This window comes from Urocitellus parryii, chromosome 14 (assembly GCF_045843805.1).
Source record: "Urocitellus parryii isolate mUroPar1 chromosome 14, mUroPar1.hap1, whole genome shotgun sequence".
Taxonomy (NCBI): domain Eukaryota; kingdom Metazoa; phylum Chordata; class Mammalia; order Rodentia; family Sciuridae; genus Urocitellus; species Urocitellus parryii.
The window spans coordinates 56,775,087-56,796,503 of NC_135544.1; the positions used below are offsets into that span (position 1 = coordinate 56,775,087).

The 21,417-nt window shown below is 45.9% G+C and overlaps 1 protein-coding gene across 3 annotated transcripts in view; it reads right to left on the reverse strand.

The window, feature by feature from the left end:
- Msra (methionine sulfoxide reductase A) overlaps nt 1-21,417 on the reverse strand; it is a 345,680-nt gene that overhangs the window by 169,794 nt on the left and 154,469 nt on the right. For all 3 annotated transcript variants that reach the window (XM_026398861.2, XM_077792491.1, XM_026398858.2), the window contains exon 3: nt 8,107-8,226. In XM_026398861.2, the coding sequence (XP_026254646.2) occupies nt 8,107-8,226 (120 nt within the window). The remainder of the gene's footprint in view (nt 1-8,106; nt 8,227-21,417) is intronic.

The following is a 21,417-nucleotide window of genomic DNA, read 5'->3' on the forward strand; positions in this document are numbered from 1 at the left end:
AAGGTCACATGGAGAATGCACAGCACATGCAGCGGTCTTCAGAGAATCTATAAACAATCAGTTTCCTGCCTCTCCCTCAAATGATGAAAGAACAGACGGTGGCATAGTGGAGTCTCTGGTGAGGGGCCTGAGGAAGAAGGTCAGCCCTCAGTTTCCTGGAGTCCCCTGAGGACAGCGGTGGCCTGGTGCCTCATGCTGCTGCTTGCTGGCCTCAGTGCTCTGACGCTGTGGGGATCCTCCTCCTCCCTGACTTCTGCTGCTGGACTCACACCTCCAGGGAAAGTTTCAGTATCTCTGCTGAGTGTGCAGGCCCGGCAGACCCATGTCTTCTCAACTCTGGGGACCCTGAACCCGCCTTGGCATGGCAGTTCCATGCCCATACGAGTAAGGGCAAACGCCTGGTTCTGTCCAGGTGCTGTGGATGGAGGCTCTGACTGCAGGGTCCATGGGGAAGGACGGGTGATGAATCCAGCGACAGGAGGGAGGGTGGGTTTCTTAGTGTGGGGCCATCTCTCTCACGTACTGAACACTGAAGAAGATTGGCGTGAGACTGAGCCAAAGGCTTGCAGGCTGTGCTTGGGGACCCATCAGTGTGGAAAGGGTGGGAAGCCAGTCTGCAGAAGCCTTGAGGGACAGTAAAGGCAGGAAGCCAGGAACCCGCTCCCTGTAAGGTTTCCTCCTCGCCCAGGCCCAGCGGCTCCACCCCTGGTGCAGCAGACGGTACAGAGAGCACCCACGGTCACAAGAAGGGTCTGCCAGGAGGCTCCAGTGCGGACATCCCTCGTATCCATGGCTTCACTTCTCAGCTTTCAGTACCCACGGAGAGAAGAGGGTGAGGCAGACATAGGCTGTTCAGAGAGAGCACGTTCACACAGCTGCTGCCGCAGCACACTGTCAGAGTGGTTCTACTGTATTACTAGTCATCACTGCGGATCGCTTGCTGTGCCCAGCTGGGAAGTGGAGTTTAGTCACGGGGCAGTACTACAGGAAAAGCACTGTGTCTACAGGGCCTGGGCAGCCTGCAGTTTCAGACATCCACTTGGGAATTGGGACGTGTCCCCCACAAATGACGGGGACTGCTGGGCCAGCCTAACAGAAATGAAGAGCAAGGACTAATTGACAAAATGTCCACCCCTTTACGTCTTAATATTTCAAACTCAAAGCCCCCTCCACTCTGAATCCCTGACCACCAACCTCACCTGGCAAGGGGGATGAGGTAAGATCTAGGAGTCAGCCATCGCGGGCCATCTGGAAGATTAGAGAACTCTCCACCTCTTCTCCAATCTCTCTCTCAAATCACTTCTGTCAAGCACAGTCTCTTCCACAGACAAAGGAAGTTGCCTCAGTGAACGTTAAAACATGGCACATTCATCAGGATCCCAACCTGTAATGCTGTGACAGGCTCACCGTGCAGCCTAAATCCTCGTCGGGCGGGGAATACCTCGCTGCTGGTGCAAATCCCCGTGGCAGCCTTCTGGAGCCCAAGGGTTCCATGGTCACCCAGTTTGAAAACTGCTGGACTAGCAGATATTTAAAGCCCTTTCCAGGCCTGGAACATGTGACCTCCCCGTGACCTGTGCCCCCAGACTCCTGCTGTCAGTCCTTCAGAGGGTGTTTGTCAAGAAGCCAAGCTTGTTGGGGTGACTGAGATCACAACAACAGCAGTTCCCCGCTATCTGTATTGCACCCCTTTGGGTGATGGGTCCACCCAACCAACTAAGGTGCCCTGAAGAGCTATGTGTGCTCAGGGCTGGAAAAGGGCTGTACTCGGTCCTAGGGGTTACAACTATGAGCCAAGGGTCCTGACCTCAGAGCTTGGATTGAGATAAATACGCATCTTTACTCTGCCTGCTATAAGTTCCAGGCCCAATGTTATGACTAATATAAGAGGAACAAAAAGTGATCAAACTGCTTGTAGCAAGAACTGAACACCAAGTCTTGCATTTTCAGGGATATGTCAATAACTTAGTAATTTACCTTGACTGACATTGAAATGAGCACAATAAGTCTGACTACGCACTGAAAGGGGATTTAAAGTAGTCTGCAAGGAATTTAGAAAGAGTTTTCCGTGGCTCGATAAGATCTGCTAATAACAGATCTCAGCCCTGCTTTGAAGAAGAATGGGACCATTAGTCTCATGTGAGCTGCGCAGACGTGCACTTCCACCCAAACACTTCAGAAATTAAGTCAGACTAAAAGGCACACAGAGCTGCTTTATATTAATGGAGAAATTATTATTCGATGCTTAGTTGGAGCTCTCAGCATCCAGGAGAGAACAACATGCACTTGGGGAAGGGGTGGCTATGACCTACCAAGAACACAGAGGAGGAGGAGAAGGAAGCGGTCCCCCGGCATGCACCTGCCTGCCACACACCTCCCGACCCATCACTTTCACCTTTAACGTGCCCAAGGGCTGGAGTGGTGGGAAGCAGATGTTCTAATTCTGTAGAGTAACTGTCCATTGAAAACAATCCCACCTTCAAATAATCCAACCCCAGCCATTGGCCTCATAAAGGAGCACTGCTTCTGTTTTACAAGAGAGGAAAGTGAGGCTCAGGAAGTAGGGAGACAACTGGGCATCTACACCCAGGAGGCCTCCGAGGACTCCCACGCTCTGCTCCCCCCAGAGGCAGGAACCTCATCAGACCTCTGTGGACAATTTGCCTGACAATCCCCCAGAGAATCCTGTGGACAGAGCAAGTGTCTGGGCCTCAGATTATCTTGAGGATGTGTGAATCTCACGAGGAAAAGCCACACCGCCCCTTCCATGCTTCTGGTTTCGGTGCCACTTGGCTGTGCAGATTTCTAAAAGCTTATGAATAGACTAATAAACATGGAATTGTTCTGAACATCTGTAAGCAAAGTACGAAAAGATATTACCCAGTGAATGAACATCCTGGGTTTTCTTGCCAGAAATGGGGTATTTGTATATTAGGCTAATGCGCTGAAATTAACCCAGAATGCTTATCCACCGCAGAATATCTTTTCATATTTTCATCTGTACAGTTGTTATTATAAAATGTAAGAATAATTCTCTATCAGGGTATTCAGGAGTCTGAATAGCTCAATTACTTCCAGAATCAGTGCCGTGAAGCAGCAGCACGCCAGTTATCAGTTGGTTTGCATAACAACCGTTTGAGGGAGCTCGTGTGTGAGCACGTGTGTGTGTGTGTGTGTGTGTGTGTGTGTGTGTGTGTGAGAGAGAGAGAGAGAGAGAGAGAGAGAGAGAGAAGAGGAAACCAGGGCCAGCACAACTCCTTAAAGCAAACATGGAAAACCAAGCTTCTGTCTGACTCTGGAGAAAGAAGCCTGGATGGAGGAACCGGTGCTCTCAACATCAGTTCATAACACGGCATCTTGCGCAAGCGCAGTCCCATGAGGCAGCGCCATTCACTTAAGAATACCTCTGTGTTGGGGCTCAGGAAGTGGCTCAAGCTGTAGCCGGCTTGCCTGGCATGCGCGGGGCGCTGGGTTCGATCCTCAGCACCACACATAAAAATAAAGATGTTGTGTCCACTGAAAACTAAAAAATGAATATTAAAAAATTCTCTCTCTCTCTCTCTTTAAAAAAAAAAAAAAAAAAAGGAATACCTCTGTGAAGCTCTCGCGCTGTGCACTCCAGGTTCTGAACTCCTGAGTGCCAGGGAGAGACCTTATTCATAGGAATACAAGCAAGTCATTCTAGGGAAGAACCTCTCAGCATGTCTCCTAGAGACAGGTCACAAGCCCCATGGAAAGCAGGTCTGCTGGCTACCTTCCATCAAGTCAAGGCCAGGGCCTGATTTAGGGCAGCAGGGCAGCTTTCAGAAGGCTTCACACTCAGCCCTGAAACACCCTGGAGAGGAATAGTTCTCAGCCTGTGCCTTACAGGCTCATATTTGACAGATTCAAGGAACGGAAGCTTACGAAGCTTACACACTTGTTACATGAGAATGGCCATTTTTAAAACAGGTTTGTAAGTAAGTAGGGAAATAAATAAGTCAGGTTCCAATGAAATTATCGACAACTAGAGAGATGGGGAATCTCCAGGGAAATGCAAGGAGGCAATCACAGCCTTTGGAAAATCATGGAGGTCTGGCTTTTGGCTCTCAGCTTTGAAGGCCCAAATTCCATTTTTATCATTCAATTCCACCCAAGGTTAATCCAATTTGAAGAGAATGACCCATGCAGACTAAACTCACAATAGACTGAGATATACATCTCAGAGTGACATTTTATTGAATTTGGAAAGAGAATTAGAACTGTCTGCCTGACTGATCTGTTCTCATTGCATTTTCTTGCTGTATACAATCACCACCAGAAGACAAAAAATGAAGATTCTACAGAGTGGATCAGAACAAGAGGTTAGTGATATAATTTCAAAGTGTCATGATGTCAGGTGGTAGGGTCTTCCCAGAGTATCCCAGAGGGTGCCACTGGGGCCTCCGTCCCCTCCCCTGGGCTGACCAACCTCCTCCTGAGTCCCCCCACCCACATAGCAGGGGAGCTCTCCACTCTGACTCAGGGCAGCATCTTCATGCTCTCTCCCAATGGGCAACATTACTGTGAACATCAGGAAATGTGAGCTCCTTCTGTCTTCCACCTACGTCGGGCTCCAGGCACATGTGTGGATGGAGGTGCCTGACATGCAACAGGCATCTTGCTTAGATGACAGTTGTCATGGTTTAGATGTGGTGTCCCCCAAAAGCTTGCATGTGAGCCAATGCAAAATGGTTCAGAGGAGTAATGAGAGTCTTAACTCAATTAGTGAATTAATCCCTGATGGAATTAACTGAGTGGTCACTGAAGTGGTAGGGCATGGCTGGAGGAAGTGGGAACTGGGGTGGGGCCATGGGGTATATATATCTGTATCTGGCTAGTGGAGTCTCTCTGCTTTCTGATCAGCATGTGAGCTGTTTCCCTCTGCCACACTCGTCCGCCAGGATGTTCTTTCTCACCTTGAGCCCTGAGGAATGGAGCCAGCCTTCCGTGGACTAAGACCTCTGAAACCATGAGCCCTCAAGTAAACTTTCCTTCTCTATAATTGTTCTGGTGGGTCTTTTAATTAGCAGCAAAATAGCTAATTAAAACAACAGTCAACTTCACCATGTGTCACTGCTGGGGCCACCCCCCTCTCATCTGTTCCTAGAAGTTGTACATCTTTTCCAGGTGCCTGATGGCGACTCTGTCTTGGGTTTCACGGTCTCAGGCCCCTCAGTCTTCACAGGGAGACACCACTGGAGGCGAGGGGGTGCTAGCTGACCTCATGCTTCTGCTCGCAGACACATTCACCCAGGCCCGCCGGGCTGTGCACACCCATGAGCAGGGTGCCTGGCCAACTGGAGCCCTGGCTCCTGGGCTCAGGGCCGCCCATCTGCACGCCCACAGTCCCGTGGAGGCTCTGACAGCTCATCCCCTGAGAGATCAGGGAGGGGTTTTCACAGCCTCCTTCCATAAACTGGTTCCTGACCCAAGAAACCAAGTGGTACCTTTGGCTCCAATGTGCTGCCACAAAATAGAAGGAATTTGCCTACAATAGTTCTTCTCCTTACAGTTCTTTTCTTGAAAAAGTAAAAATCAAAAACAAAAATCTTTACAAAATATTCATAGGTTGTGATCAAAGTTTGACCAACCCAAGAGTAAGCAATTTTGAAATGGATGCAAGTACTGGGACAGACTAGAGTTTCTCCCACACTGAACCTCAGCAATTATTACACCCCTTAGCAGAGTCTGGTTTCCCCAACACATTGGGCAAGGCTTTGTGCATGAGGGGGCAGAGGTAGGGAAGGCCTGACAGGCCACCTGACTTTTGTCTCCTGCACTCCTCTCCTCAGTCAGAAATCTGTAATTAGATGGTTACCATAATTCCTCTAGCTGGGGACTTTATTTCTCCTTCCCTGATATTCCCAGGGATTTGAAGCCTCTACCATCCTGAGCCAGAGGAACCACTCTATCATAGCCTCTTGTTACCCCTTTTATGATCAGGACAACAACAACAAATTCAGGGGAAAGAAACCATCTCTCCTTCCATGTCTGGGTTAGACCCAGTAAGTACCTCTTTCCAATCAGGAGCAAGTTTCCATGGCAACCACACTTCCTGAAGCCACCGCTAACTTAGCAGGAGTGTTGGCATCACACTTTACTAGCCTCCACAGTTCCCATCTCCACCCATCACCACAGACCTCTAACGCCAGCTGTTTGCATGAGCTACATCTTAAAGGGTTTGGTTATTTCCTTTCTAAACATCAGAAGGTCAAAAAAATTCTTTGGTATTTTCCTACAGTGATCATTCAAACACATATTAATATATCTAAAACTGCAGAAGAGGGATAGACCTGAAAGAGGGGTTGTGACTTGGTGCAGGGAGTGTGTGGAGATGAATGGAGAAGGGCTGGCGCGGAGCAGCAGACAGGAGATTCACACCATGGCAATGGCGTAAACTTTGAGCTGAGAGCAAACCAAGTGGGAATTCCAGCCACTGAGCACCCTGGGTGAGGAACCTATCCTCTCTGAGCCTCAACACTCCCTCTGTAAAAGATGGAAATCAACAGGCCTCATGGGAGAACTGTCTGGAAAAATGAAAGACATAAAAAGTGCCTGGCACATAGTAGGAGTTCAACTCACTGTACCTGTCATGTTGTCATTAAGGTAGACGTGAACTGAGGGAGTCTGAGCAAACAGTCAATCACACTATTCTGGCTGATCATCATCATTTTGCAAGATGAGGATAACAGCACAAGCAATGGACATTCTGGGGTTTTCTAAGCCACAGTTTCATCGTAGGATGATAAGGCATGCCTGGATCCACAGGAAGGAATCCATTCATTTTCATTCCTAAGACTTGAGAGGATACACCTGGGCAATCTCCCCAGTTCATCTGAACCTATTTATAGCTCTGCGTAAGCATTGGTTTAATTTTGAAACCAGTGCTTACTTTAAAAGATAAAGCTGCTTGTGAACTCTTAAATTTCATTTGTGTCAATGTGTCAGACAGCAGACCTAGTTGACCTTCCCAGTTGGGATAGGATACAAAATATTCTGTTAAAAAATGAGCCTTCATACTACCTGAGCTGGCAAGAAATAAAAGGGAATTCATAAAGGCCAGAAACAAATCCAGAGAGGTAAGCTGGCACTGAACTAGAACGTTCCAAAGGGGGCATTTGCCTCTTCCTTTTTTTTTTTTTGCATTTTTCTTTTCCCTCTCTCTTTTCCTTTTCCTCTCTTTTCCTTTTCCCTCTTTTCCCCCCCTCTCCTGTAAAGGGCCGGAGAGTAAACATCTCGGGCTCCTCAGACCATACAGTGTCTGTGGTCACCACACAACCCTGCTATTGTGGCAGGAGAGTGTTCACAGATAACATGTTTTTAAAATTGGGCACTGCTGTGTTTCAACAAAACCTTATTTACATAATCACACAGGGAGCGGGCATGGGCTGCGGGGCTGCGGGCTGCAGTTTGCGGATCCCTGCGTGATAGTGTGGCTTTTCACGATTTTTCCCTCCAGAAAACATGCCTTTTACCTGAGCCATTTGAGCCACGAGGGGGGTCGTTGCAGTGATCTCCTCACCCCCCTGTGTCCCTGAACCCTGCCTGGGCTGGTCTCTTGTTTCACACTGACCCTGGGCTAGACCATGGGACTTGCTTTGGCCAGTGGGACAGCAGCAAGTGTGCCAGAGTCAGAGAACGGGGCTCCTGCCCTCCTGCTGTTCCTGGGTCCTTGCATCCACCACTGTGTGGATTAGCCCTGTCCAGCGTGCCACACCCCCGTCCCCATTATGCAGCCAATAGCACCGACTGCCAGACGCGGCCAAGAGCGGCCAGTCCCAGCAGCCCACAGTGGACTGCAGCCTTGGAGAAAGAGCCTGGTGCTCCCAGCCTAGAGGGCACAGCAAGCTGGAAGCTACTGGGCTCTGGGTGGTTGACCAACAGCAAAGGCTAAATGATCCCTCCCAGAGGAAGTTTGTTATCTTCTAAAAATGTAAAAGAAGCAAACAAGTATATTCACAGGGATGGTAAAGGGAAGCCCAAGGAAATATTAAACATAACTGCTATTTCCATGCTGAAGAGGCTCTTGTGCACCGGCAAAGACAGGCCTGTCCCTCCCAGTAACACACAGCACAGTCCTCCTACCTGAGCAGACTTCCTTGTAAGTGGGGTTGGGAGTGTAGCCTCCTGCGAAGCCCACTTGAGTCGAATACACTCCCTTCAGGATCCAGAACTTCCTTTCGGCCCCCCAGAAACAGCCCATTCCTAAAAAAACAGAAGGTACAGGTTAATCCCCTTCCAAGGCGAGTGCCCAGTGCACTGCAGTGCCTATGGGCCAGGACACAGAGCTTGACTTTGTCTTGTAAAGAAGGAGGGGTCTTAACCTTTAAAATAGTTTCATTTAAAGTTGTTTGTAAGGATGTCTCTGTTTTCACTGTACAAAAACTCACAAAGCCTTAGATTTTAATGGAATCAGGTCATCTATACCCTTCCCAATGACACAGTAAAAGGATAACTATTTTATGAATATTTCCATACTCAATTCATAAATTAATAGAAATTCATTTAATGAACAGCTTTCTGGTCATATTTTTCAAATATTTTAACAAACAAGTGTAGCACTACATTGCTGATTTTAATGGAGAAACTTACAAAATCAACATAGATTGATGCAGTATTTCCAATGGACCGTTTTGCATACTGCTCAGTTTTTTTAAATTTTTAAAGTCACTGTAAATTTGCATGTGATAAATCACTTATTACCCACACATCCATTCTTTTGAATTCTATTACTGAATATAATAGATGGAGGGGGACAGGGGGAAGGAAGGGAAGGAACAACCACAAACTCACTCACAAAAGTCCACTCCATTCAACAGGGAGCAGCATGTCCTCCCAACAGGCCCAGCCCCAGGAACACAAGCACAGCTACTGCTTCATGTCCTTGGGTCACACACAGGGACTCCCATTTCCACCCTAAGCTTCTGGACTGCCCAGTACAACTGCTGTAACACGCCCATCTCTAGAGGTGGCAAGACAGAGGCCTCACTCACACTGTACTCAGGTTTTTTAAGTCACATGTAACTAAGATGAACAACAGTTGGTAAGTGAATGTATGCCTCCTACTCCACAATTGCCAGATTTGATAGACTTAATGACAGAGCTGTAAGAAAATTTAGTTTGCTGACATTCTTGACACTCATTTAATATTCTATTTTTAAAATTCAAAGCAACAATAAATAGCTATAATATGATGTTCATGAAGTCATACATTATACAAAAATATTCTACTTGCTAAAATGTGAGGGGAAATCTACCACCCAAAAATAGGTTAATAGTTTTAAAATATGATAGAGCCAAATAATTAAATTCAATGCAGTAAAAAATTACTGTTGTGATAATGTTGCAACATGGAAATATGCATGTGATTATACCATAATTATCTAAGGCTAAATTAAAAAGGAAAAACACAATTATATGCATGTTTTTATTATAACTATAAAAATATTCACACCAAAATAGACTGGAAGGAATTGTACTGAAGTTATAACCATGAGAATATTACAGTGGTGAGAATGGAGAAATACTTTTTCATTTTTAAAGTTTTTCTGTGATAGAGTTCTATCACTTTAAAAATGAAAGGTATATATTTTTTTAAAAAAATTCAAAGAAATGATAGAAGCATATACATTACTTGAGTTACAAAGTACTACAGCATTTTTCCTGTTTACAAGTGAATTATTTGTTACTAGTGATTATAAATAAATGTTTTCTGAGTGTGTATTAAAATTGAGTATCCCCTGTCTCTGGCAAAAGGATTCAGCACAAATTTTACTTTGCTGGGACGAAGGAATGGTGCTACGGAACCTCTGGAGGACAGGGAAACAGTGAGCTCCACACTACTGGACATCAGCAGCCTCTAGCCACACAGGAGCCGTGCAAGCGCCACACTGGAGGCACCCCGCCTGACGTTCAAGAGTCCATGGGGTTCAGTGAATAAAACGTTTCTATTGCACAATGACTCACAACAACAAAACCAAAGAGTGTCACATCTCTAACATTCTACATACAAGGGACATGACAGGCTTCAGTAGCCAGCCGACCAGATCTTGGTCTCCAATTCCCCCAGGTGCCTCCTGATGGTTCAGGCCATCTCTCTTCATGGTACCATAGTCCACCCCCACAACACACACACACACACACACACACACACACACACCCCTTATCTTAAGTTTTGTTTTCTGAGATTTCAATCTCCTTAGACAATCATGGTCTGAAATATTGAATGAAAAACTCCAGAAATAAATAATTAAATTGCTTGCCATTCTGAATAGTGTGATGAAATGTCACTGTCCCCCTCTTTCCCACCTGACACATGAATCATCCCTTGGTTCAGCGTATCCATGTGGCGTGCACTGCCTGCCTGTTAGTCACTCATTAACCATATCAGTTATCCGATTGTCTGTCGTGGTATCACAGCACTTATATTCAAGAAACCCTATTCTTAGGCTGGGGTTGTAGCTCAGCGGTAGAGTGTTTGCCTAGCATGTGCGAGGTCCTGGGTTCGATCCTCAGCACCACATATAAATAAATAAAATAAAGGTAATGTGTCCAACTACAACTAAAAAATAAATATTAAAAAAGAAAACCCTATTCTCCTTAATAATAGCCACAAAGTACAAGGCTAGGAATGCCAGCAATTCAGATACACCAACAAGAAGCCAGAAAGCACTGTATATATAATGTTCACTGCTATCTGCGGTTTCAGGCTCCACTGGGGGTTTTGTCAAAACTTAAAATATTCTTGACCGAACCAAACAAAACATTAGTTATAAGTAAAAAAGCAGTTCATCCTCTTATAATGTTTAGTAGGGATCAAGAAATGGCCGTGTTGCAGGGAGGACAACCAGACTCCCATTGGGCCAAGGCCTCCAAGGTGCCACCTGTGGCTGACAGAATTGGTGTGAGATCAATGGACACGTATCTGGAGAGGCACTGACTTAGGACAGGGGTTGTCAGAACAACAACTCCTCCTGGAAGCAATGTCTTATCTCGTGGCTTGCAGTATGGCAGAGCATTCAATTTTGGGGTTTTGAGTGTGAGAGCATGTGTGTTTAAACAAAGAAAACAAGCTTATTTATGGAAGAATTCCTTGTAACTTTCAATAATCAAAAGGAGTTTTATCATCAAATAAAATATGGTACTCACTATATTATTTTAAATACTCATATTTTAACCTATTTTTAGAAAATAAAGCACAAATACAGAAAAAAAACACATGAAACACATTTCTGAAAGCACTATTAGGCAAACATCTTGTGACCACCATCCACAACCCTCCCCAAAGTAACTCCTATTGACTTTTATAGTAATTCCTTCCTGTGTGTCTTTATATTTTTATCATCTAAGCGTCTGTCTCTGGCATTATATTAGTCTTTTTTATTTTAAAATTTTGGTGCACTTTTAAGTCCTTTCCATTGACAAGTCCTGCTTCAATTGTTTTCCTTTTTATTTGTCGGCTAAAGAACGCTGGCTACTTGACCCGCATCACAATGTGCCTCAACTTGCTCCTGTCCTCAGAGGGCAACTTCCTGCGCTGGTTCTTTAGATGGGAAAAGGCATTTCAAGACCTTGATGTGGGTACGACTGATGCTCACCACTGAATGACCACCCAGGGGAATCCTGGGGACTAGGCGCTAAAACTGACCATCGAGAGCTAGCCCAGTGGGTGCAGCCACAACCCATCATGGAAGAGAAGTTATATCCAGGATCACACGTAAGCAGGGCCAGAGGGCATAAGCAGGTTGTGTGAACAGGTAGCCAGCCTCCCCAGCGTGTACTGGGGTGTGCCCACACCGTCCCTCACTCCATACCTGTGGCTGTATGGGGACTCTGTAAACCGGCTAAAGGGGATCGATCCACCACGAGGGGCCAAGGGGTGAGAGAACTCATGCATGTTCCCGTAAGAGACAGGTACTCCTGGAATGGGTCTGCCTCTTCTGCCTTCAGGGGCTCAACAACATACTATCAGGTTAGAGCAGGTGACAGACTTCATAGCATAGGGGACACATCTGTGGCTCGTGACACAGTTCCACCTATTCACTATACAGTGCACTGCCCAGAAGCTGTTGTCTGGAAAAAGCACCAAGACACAGGGGTAGACCAACTCAGAGATGGCACCCTGAGGGTGTGTGCCGTCCTTCAGGACACAGGACAGGCCCTCCCCGAAAGACCCCAAAGACACTGGCATGCCATGCCACCCAGAAGACAACGCACGTGTTTTGAAAGCAAGGGGTGGAAACAAGATTAGTTCCTTTTACCATTCTCGGTGACCCACCAGGGGCTTTATTCTTCCTGTCCCCACAACTCTTGGCTCTGTGGGGTTAGAGGACCTGACCCCCAAAGAGTGCACTTTCACTAGGGCACACAGCAAGAGCCCATCACAGTCATCTGCTACAGTTCTCGTCTAGGCACTCTGGGTTTGGAAAGAGCTTGCCGGGTGTCACTGACCCAGGCTGTAAAGGAGATTCCTGTTTTGCCATAGATTTGCAAGGATTTGGTGTTACAAGTTATATACAATTTGCCAGTTGGCTGGGTTTTAAGTGGCATCTCATTGTGACTTTAATATAAACATGGCTAATTAAGGTCAAGGATCTTTACATGTTGTATATTGGCTGTTTACATTTGATCTTTCGTAAATTGTCTTTGTTCATTTTTCTATGAGGTTGCTATGTTTTTCATATTTGTTATAATTTCAATATGTTCTGAATACTATTTTTGCCCATTATTTATTTTCAGATATTGTGTCTAATTTGCCGTTTATCTTTGGTTATGATGCCTTCTTTCACACATAAAGATTATAAAGACAGTATCCTATATTTTCAGAAGCTTTAAAGTTTTGTTCTTCATTTTAGGCTGCCAATCTATCTGGAAGTAATTCTGTATAGGGTATGAGGTTGGGATTCAATTTCTTCTTTTTTTTTTTTTTTTTTTTGGTACCCAGAATTGAACTCAGGGGCACTTGACCACTGAGCCACATCCCCAGCCCTATTTTGTATTTTATTTAGAGACAGGGTCTCACTGAGTTGCTTAGTACCTCGCTGTTGCTGAACTGGCTTTAAACTCACGATACTCCTGCTTCAGCCTCCCAAGTTGCTGGGATTTCAGGCATGTGCCACCATGCCAGGCTCAATTTACTCTTTTATATTCCCCAAAGTGGTAGTTATTAAATATTCCATTCTTGCTGCACTTCTCTCTAATGTCACCTCTATCGTACATCACTGAGTGGTCCTGTTCCTAGGACCTCTGTTATGCCCCGCTCATTTGTCTATTCCTACACTGGTACTTTACTGCTTTTCATTCATTCAACAACTATTACAGTGCAGTGCCTGCTGTGTACCAGAAGGTGTTCTAGGAACTTGGTACGCATGAGTGAACAAAACAGACAAGATCCTACCCTCTTGTAGGGCATACACTCTGGTGGGGAAGAGAAAAGAAATACTAAAAATAACAAATATGTAGATGATGTAGTAATGAAGAGGTTAAAGAGAGCTATAAAAAATAAGGAGAGCAGAGTCAGATCAGGAATGATGGGAAGGATCCATTTTCAATAAGGTATTCAGGGTGGCCCTTTTAGTAAGTGCAAACAAGTTGACAAATTGCTTAAATCTGTTTATGTCTGAAAATGTTTATCCTTTGTCTTATCAGTTGAGTTAAGCTGGGTATAAATTTCAAGATTTCATCAGTACTTTACAGGTGCCAGTCTATTGCCCTCCCATGTTGATGGAAGACAAGTCTGCTGTCAGTCTAAATGTCATTTCTTGGTAGGCAATCTATCTTCATAGTTTCAATTTTTTTCATTATTCTTAATATTCTGGAGTTTAGTTTTGATATGGCTAGGTGTTATTACTTTTTATTTACCTTGCTTAGGGCTTAAAATGTACTTTCAATATGATCATTTGTGTCTTCCTTCCATTCTAGAAAATTCCCAGCTATTGTACCCTCAAATATTGCTTCACCATCATTCCTGCCGTTCTGTTTCCCTGGAATTCCTGAATATGCCAATCAATGAATCTCAAGTTATCCTTCATGTCTCTGTCTGCTGAAGAAAGGAAAGTAGGAAGGGAGGGAGGAGGGGGGAAGGAGGGAGAGATTACTTGCTTCCCTATGTCAGTTGTCCCAGAACCATTCACTAGAAACATTCACCAAGCCCCTCATCAACTGGGTTTAATCTAAAAATCCACATATAGAATTCTTTCAATAGTTATTTAATTTCAAATTTTATCATTTTTATTTAGTTTGCCAATTTTCTATTGTAGTTTCTTCATTTATCTTCTTGAATATCCTAAACATACAGATTTTAAAATGCTTTTTAGTTTGTCCCCTAAAGTTAATTTCATTAGTAAACACATATTTCACTTACTGATATGGTTGGTTTCCCTCTTACTATTAGGTTACCTACAGGCACTGGAATTGGACTTGCAGGTTCATTTTAAGGAGCTGCACACACATGGGTGTGTCAGCCTGGGCAGAGGCAGGAGGCCAGAAGCACTTCAAGGGCACCTACATGACACTCATCACAGTGTCCAGGGTTCTTGCTAAAGCAACAGTTGCAACAAGAGACTGGTGGACCCAGAAGCCCTGAAGTGGAGCGCCAGAGGGTCTCTTACACAGTGTATCTAACTTGCACTTTAGAGAATACTTTATCCAAAGGTGATGCTGGCCTTTGGAAGTCACAGATGCAATAGACTTGCCACTACTACCACCTAAGAACCTCTGAAAGACACCCAATTCTATAGGAATAAAGTTTTAAATTGAAGGGGGTAAAGACATTTAATAATATATAATTTAAACACCTAAAAGATTTAAAGAACAGATAAAATTACAACTGAAAGACTATCAGATTCACATCTTTGGCACTATCATTAAACATTCTTTATAAGAATGCTCCAGAAGTTCCTCTCTGGGGGAGGGTGTTGTTTGTCCCTTTAGAATTACCCTTAGTTTTTGTCATTTCTCATAAATATTTGAATGTGGGATTTTTCATATTTGTGGGACTGACTTTATTTTCTTTCAAGATTTGCGATGCTCACAGGAATTCCTTGGAAAGAACTTTTAAAAGACATCAAAATTTCAGAAATCCTTTTCCCAAAACACATTAACAGTGCATTTTTTACCTAACTAGTAAAAATCTGCAATTGTGATTGCTAAAATGCTATTTTCTGAAAACGTCAGAGGCCCATGTCTGCCGCTGTGGCCCCGAGAATGCAGCCCTCGGTATCTGCCGTGTCCTCATGGGCCTACTACGCAGACTGGCCAGGGCCCGCTCTCTACCAGCACGCCCCGTGCTCTGCTAACTGGCAGACCCCTTTCTCCAGCTCTGCCTGCTGGGGACCTGCACAGAACAACCCTCAGACAGCAGATGGGGCAGGGAGAGCAGTCTGTGTTGTCAGAGTGGAAACCAACAGGGAGGCTGGGCTCCCACAGGAGCATGTGCGGCCACCACATGCTCCTGTGACACCATCCAAATGCTGCCTCTCCCCGCTCTTTCCCCAGGTTCCGGCTGCTCAAGGGGCACAGTCATGCTCACAGTGATGGGGAGCTTCCAGGGTTCCTTGCTAAAACAGCAGCTACAGAAAGGTGGACCCCAGAAGACCTAAGAGGAGTCTTCACAGACGTATCCAAGTTGCATTTTAGAGGGCTACAGATGCCACTCGGATGCTAGAAACACAGAGAGGAAGCAGGAACGACCCAGCCGCTCTGTGTCCAAGGTCGCATCCCCCCGCCCCCACATAACCTCAAAATTCCTCCAGTTTGAGGAGCACAATCACTTTGCCTTTTTATGGTCCTGGAAAGCACACTTTCACTACTTTTTTTCATTTTCGAAGCAACATTTTTCCATGTAGTTGAAAATGGTTTCTTAAATTGAGACCCATGGCCTCCACCACCCACCTAACAGAGCTTCTGGGGTGTCTGCGGGACCCGCACCAGGAAGCCTCCCTGGCACCATATTCCAGGACAGCTCATGCCAGATGGACAGCCAGAGGCATCCTCTGAGGTCTCTGTGGTTTCACTGGCACCACCTCAGAGGAAAGCCGAGTCCCCACCCTGTCTTCTCTCTTTTGTCCCAACCTCAACTGCTTCCTTGCCTCATTCTCTCTGCTCCTTTCACCAGCTGGACGCTGACCACCGCACCCCACCAGCCTTCCCTGCTCAGCTCAATTCCACTGCAAATGGCCTCCACCATCTTCTAGGTCCACCTTTGCCACACACACGCTCAGGGGTGTCACTGTCTCTTCTTTAGGACCACGGATAGGTAATATGCAAGAATTTTGAAAATAATAAATTTTGATCTGATGATTCTACTTCTAAAAAGAGGTTGCAAGAAAATATTCTACAAATACCAATTTTTAGGAATGTTTCTAATAGCATTATTCATAATAGTAATAAATCTGAAACAACCCAAAATTTCAGTATTAGAGAAAGTACTTAAAAGTATTTAATAGATGATGCTCTACCCACAATCTGGAGTAGACTATTACATATTCATTTTTCTAACATTATTTAATTACGTGTAAAAGTGTTTAAAAGATGACATTAAGAAGGAAAAAGCATGCCGGGCACAGTGGCACACACCTGTAATCCCAGCAGCTCAGGAGGCTGAGGCAGGAGGACTGTGAGTTCAAAGCCAGCCTCAGCAACTTAGCAAGGCCCTAAGCAATTCAGTGAGACCTTGTCTCTAAATAAAATAGAAAACAGGGCTGGGGATGTGGCTCAGTGGTTGAGCATCCCTGAGTTCAATCCCCAGTACCCCCAAAGAAAGAAAAAGGAAAAGAAAGCAGAATAAAAAATGTATGAAGAACTTTTTCATGTTTAATGTATATATATTGAAAAATGGATCCAAGGGAAATAAACCAAAGGTTTTCATTGTCTTCTTTATACTCTTCAGTATTTTCCAAATTCCTACAAGAATGTATCATCTGTTATACTCAAAGGAAGTTATTTAAAAAGTTTATATGGCAGGGCACAGTGGCACACACTTATAATCCCAGTGGCTCAGGAGGCTGAGGCAGAAGGATCAAGAGTTCAAAGCCAGACTCAGCAACTTAGGGAGGCCCTAAACAACAACTTAATGAGACCCTGTCCAATTAAAAAAGTGGGGGGACTAGTGATGTGGCTCTGTGGTTAAGTGTTCCTGGGTTCAATCTCCAGTACCAAAAAAAAAAAAAAGTTTATATGGCTTGAGATTGACAGTTTAGAGGGAAATCAAATAAATACAATGTTGCTATAATAGTTACCTCCAGTTGTTCTGTGCATTTTTATGTATCTGCCAAATGGTCTCTAACCAGCTGGGGTCACTTTTCTAACCATCAAAATTGAAGTTCTAAGACCCACAGCCCCTCCTTGGCCAGACTGGATCCCTTTGCCATGACCACCCTCCGGCTCATCACAAGGATCCACACTGTGCACCCTCCACCTTCACCTGTGGAAATCCTGCCCACGGCACAGAACAGTACCAGATCTCATGTTCCTCCGTTAGTGTTTCCAGAATCCAAGCTGATACACGGTCTCTCTTCTTGACCCCAAAGCATGTCCAAGGCCTCTTCACTCAGGTGTTGTGAGTGATTACGGGATTCCTTGGAAGCCCCTCTGTCCCTCTGCCACCTGACATGGTCCTTTTATGTCTACGACTTGGGGTAAGAGTTCTGTTGAACCGGAAATCTGTGAAAATTTAACAGACCTTTCTTTGGGGGGAGGGGTACTGAACCCAGAGGCACTTTACCACTGAGCCACGTCCCCAGCCATATTTATTTTTTTTATTTTGAGTCAGAGTCTCACCGAGTTGCTTAGAGCTTCATTTAGTTGCTGAGGCTGCCTTGAACTTGTGATCCTCCTGCCTCAGCCCCCACGTTGCTGGGTTTACAGACACACCTCACACGCCTGGCTTAACAAACCATCTTTATCCTTAAGATGGAGTCCACAGTGGAGGGACGCCTGGAAACCACAACAGGGTTGTATGGAGAGCTCAGCCCCTCCCTGAAGGCTTTGCACATGCAGACCCAAGGACCATGTGGGGAAAATGTTGTTCTGAACACAGAATTAAAAACAGCTCTCATTCTGCCTGTCCTTTCCTCTTCTGAGTTCCTGGGGTGTCCTGATGTGGATTCAGAAGTACCAAGCAAGCAGCACTGCAGTCAGCCCCGGGGCTGAAGCGCACCCACCCTGGCGACCTCAGGAGAGCACCCATGTGCCCTAAACCTATTTCCTCTGCATGAGCTAGAGACACATGCTCACAGGGAGAACACCAGCAAAGTGTCAAGCACACAGCAGGTAGTCAATAAGTGCTGGTTTCTGCTGTTCCTCGTGTTCCCGTGTGCTCCACCTCTGGGCTGCTTCTGAACCCAGATGCTTTCCTCACATGTCTGCCTTCTCACTGCCTCTGCCCAACGTCAGGTGTCTGTCACCCCAAACCTGCAAAGAATGCTGGTGTCAGCCAGGGCACTAGAGTTGTGTGTCACTGGGTGACACGCAGGGATGTCTGAAGTTTCAATTTGCCTCTGGAAAATGAGTGAAATGAAATTATTGCCAACATTCAGTTTGACCATCAAGTGATCATCCGACGCTCTGTGCAGCCCTGGGAACTGAAGACTCTTGTCCTTTTTCATTCTCAACTTCAATTGTGACTCTGTAATTGTCAAAGTGAGCAAATAATTTTTTTCCTACAAACAGTAAATAACCTCGAATCCTTCTCCTCATTTGGCAGGAGGAGGGGAAGGGGAAGGGATAGAGGAGGCTCTGGGAGCGCCTGTCGCACTGCGTCTCTGTGCGCACGGGCCCCCTTAACCCTGCAAGGACGACCTCATCACCCCACTTCCAGGAGGGGAAAATGGAGATTGGAAGAGGCTAGGTCTCTTGCCCAAGGAACAGAACCAAGGCACCCCGAGTCACCCCAGCAGGCCTGGCTGCAAGCTGAGGTTCCCACACTGCGCCTGTGTCTGTGGGGACTGAGGAACAGCCTCCCTGGCTCTCTGCACAGACCCGGGGACTCTGGGAACAGAACCCAGCCTGTGTGGCCCTCGGAAGGAGCACGGCCTTCACTGGCTGTAACTGAAGCCCACGTGGAGGGCCAGCACTGACACCCTGCTCCACGCACGGCACGGGTCCAGGGTGCTCCTTCCCCAGAGCCCTGTCCTTTTTACAGGACAGGATGACACACGATGAGAGCTCTGCCCAGGGTGACAGATGGCACTCAGATTCAGCCACAGCTGGACAGCGTGGCCTTTCGCGGGAGGGGGCTGGACAGAGAGCAATGGCCTGGGTACACCCAAGGGGAACTCGGAAGGCTGAGAGCAGGGGGCGGTAGGCCCTGAGACAGACAGCCACAGAGCCGAATGTGGCCCAGGCAAGTCTCTGCCTGTCCACCTCCACCAGGGCAGGGTTCACAGCCGGATCTCGGCTCTAAAATGCAGAAAATGAACATGCGGTCAAAACGGGAAGTCTGCACCCAGCTTCCCGCCAGCTCTGCTTGAAACAAGCCCATACATATCAGGTCCAGCGCCCCCAGCCACCTTCCTCCCACTAGTCTTGCTTGAAAACTACAGAATTTAAAAACACTTCCTGCTAATATGAGAAATCATTTAGCAATTAGGCTCTGATTGATATTCTCAATATTTGATGACAACTAATTACTCTGTGTCCACATCAGTGCCTAGTGCTGCTTTAATTTGATTAAGCATTCCTTTGGTCTTTCCCTAATTTAAAACGTGCCCATGTATGCACGGGCACGTGCCACTGTGACTTTGCACTGATTAATCCAGTTCCAGGGTCTTTACACACACTGCAGGAGCTCAGCCGCCCCCCGGGAAGGTTCTCTCAAGAGCACGAGGTCCCCTTCACCAGCAGGTTCAACCCCAAGATCAGACGGGCCCTTCCCTCTCAGCTCACTTAGGTGCCCATGGAGCTCAAAGTTCCTGTCACACCCGGCAGGCGGCTGTCCAGTCAATACCCTGCACCTGCAGAAGGAGCCCAGGCCCCCTCCGGGATCAGCTGGAAAGGACAGCTGGAAAGTTCTTCCGACGTTGAGCCCAAGCCCTGGTGGGCTCCCCCTTCACTCTGCTCCCCTCCTTGAGGTCACAAAGGATGAAACTGGACTGAGTCGGCCCCTCTTCCTCACAACAACCCACTGGTCCTCTGGCCCCGCGAGGCCGGCTCTGGGAACTCCAGGACCTCCCCTCCGCCAAGCTGGACACAACAAGTCTCCATTCCTGTGAGGGATTACGGGCTCCTCATTAGACACCCTTTGGGGTCTGCTTGTCACTTGCTCACCTCAGAATGTACCACTGAGAGTCCGCAGCCCTTAAAGGACCCTGGGCAAGAACAAAGCTGGAGGCATCACAATACCCAGCTCCCAAGCACAACAAAGCCACAGTGGCCTCACAGCGTGGCACAGACCAAGGGGCAGAACAGAAACCAGAGATCAATTCACGCATTACACACAACTGGCTCTTGACCAAGGAGCCAACAGTGAATAGTGGGGAAATAATGTCGTCTTCAGTAAATAGTTCTGTAACCCATACACCGAAGAACAGAATCAGACCCCGATCTCACCATATAAAAATCAATTCAAAATGGATCAAAGACAAATGAAGACTCAAAACTATGACCAGAAGAAAACATACTGGAAATGCTTTGGGATGTTGGTATGAGCAAAGATGTTTTGGGGAAAAAAACTTCAAAAACAGAGGCAAAAAATGCAAAAATAAATGGAGTTATATTAAATTAAACCACTTCTGCACAGCAAAGGAAACAATCAATGGAGTAAAAGACAACTTACACAACTGGATAAAACATTTCATCATCTGATAAGGGACTAATATTCAGAAGAAATAGAGAACTCCACTCCACAGCAATAATAATAGTGATAGTAATAGTAATGATAATCTGATGTTAAAATGGCACAGGATCTGAATTAACATTTTCAAAAGATGACATACAATGACCAACAAGTACATAAAAAAGTGCCCAACATCAGGGCTGGAGTTGTGGCACAATGGCAAAGCACTTGCCTAGCACATGTGAGGCGCTGGGTCCGATCCTCAGCACCACATATAAATAAATAAAATAAAGGTATTATATCCATCCACAACATTTTTTTTTAAAGTGCCCAACACCACCAATCATTAGGGAAGCAGAAATCAAAACCACAGTGAGATATCATCTCATCCTAGTTACAATGGCTATAATCAAAAACACAAAAAGTAAATACAGGTGATGGTGCCGACAAAGGAAAACTGGTATCCACTGTCTGTGAGAGTGTATATTAGTGCCACCATCATGAAAACAGTACGGAGATCCCTCAAAAACTTAAAAATTGAACTACCATGTGATCTAGCAGTTTTTCTTCTGGGTATATACATCTGAAGGAAATGAAATAGTGTATCCAAGAAATACTGTATT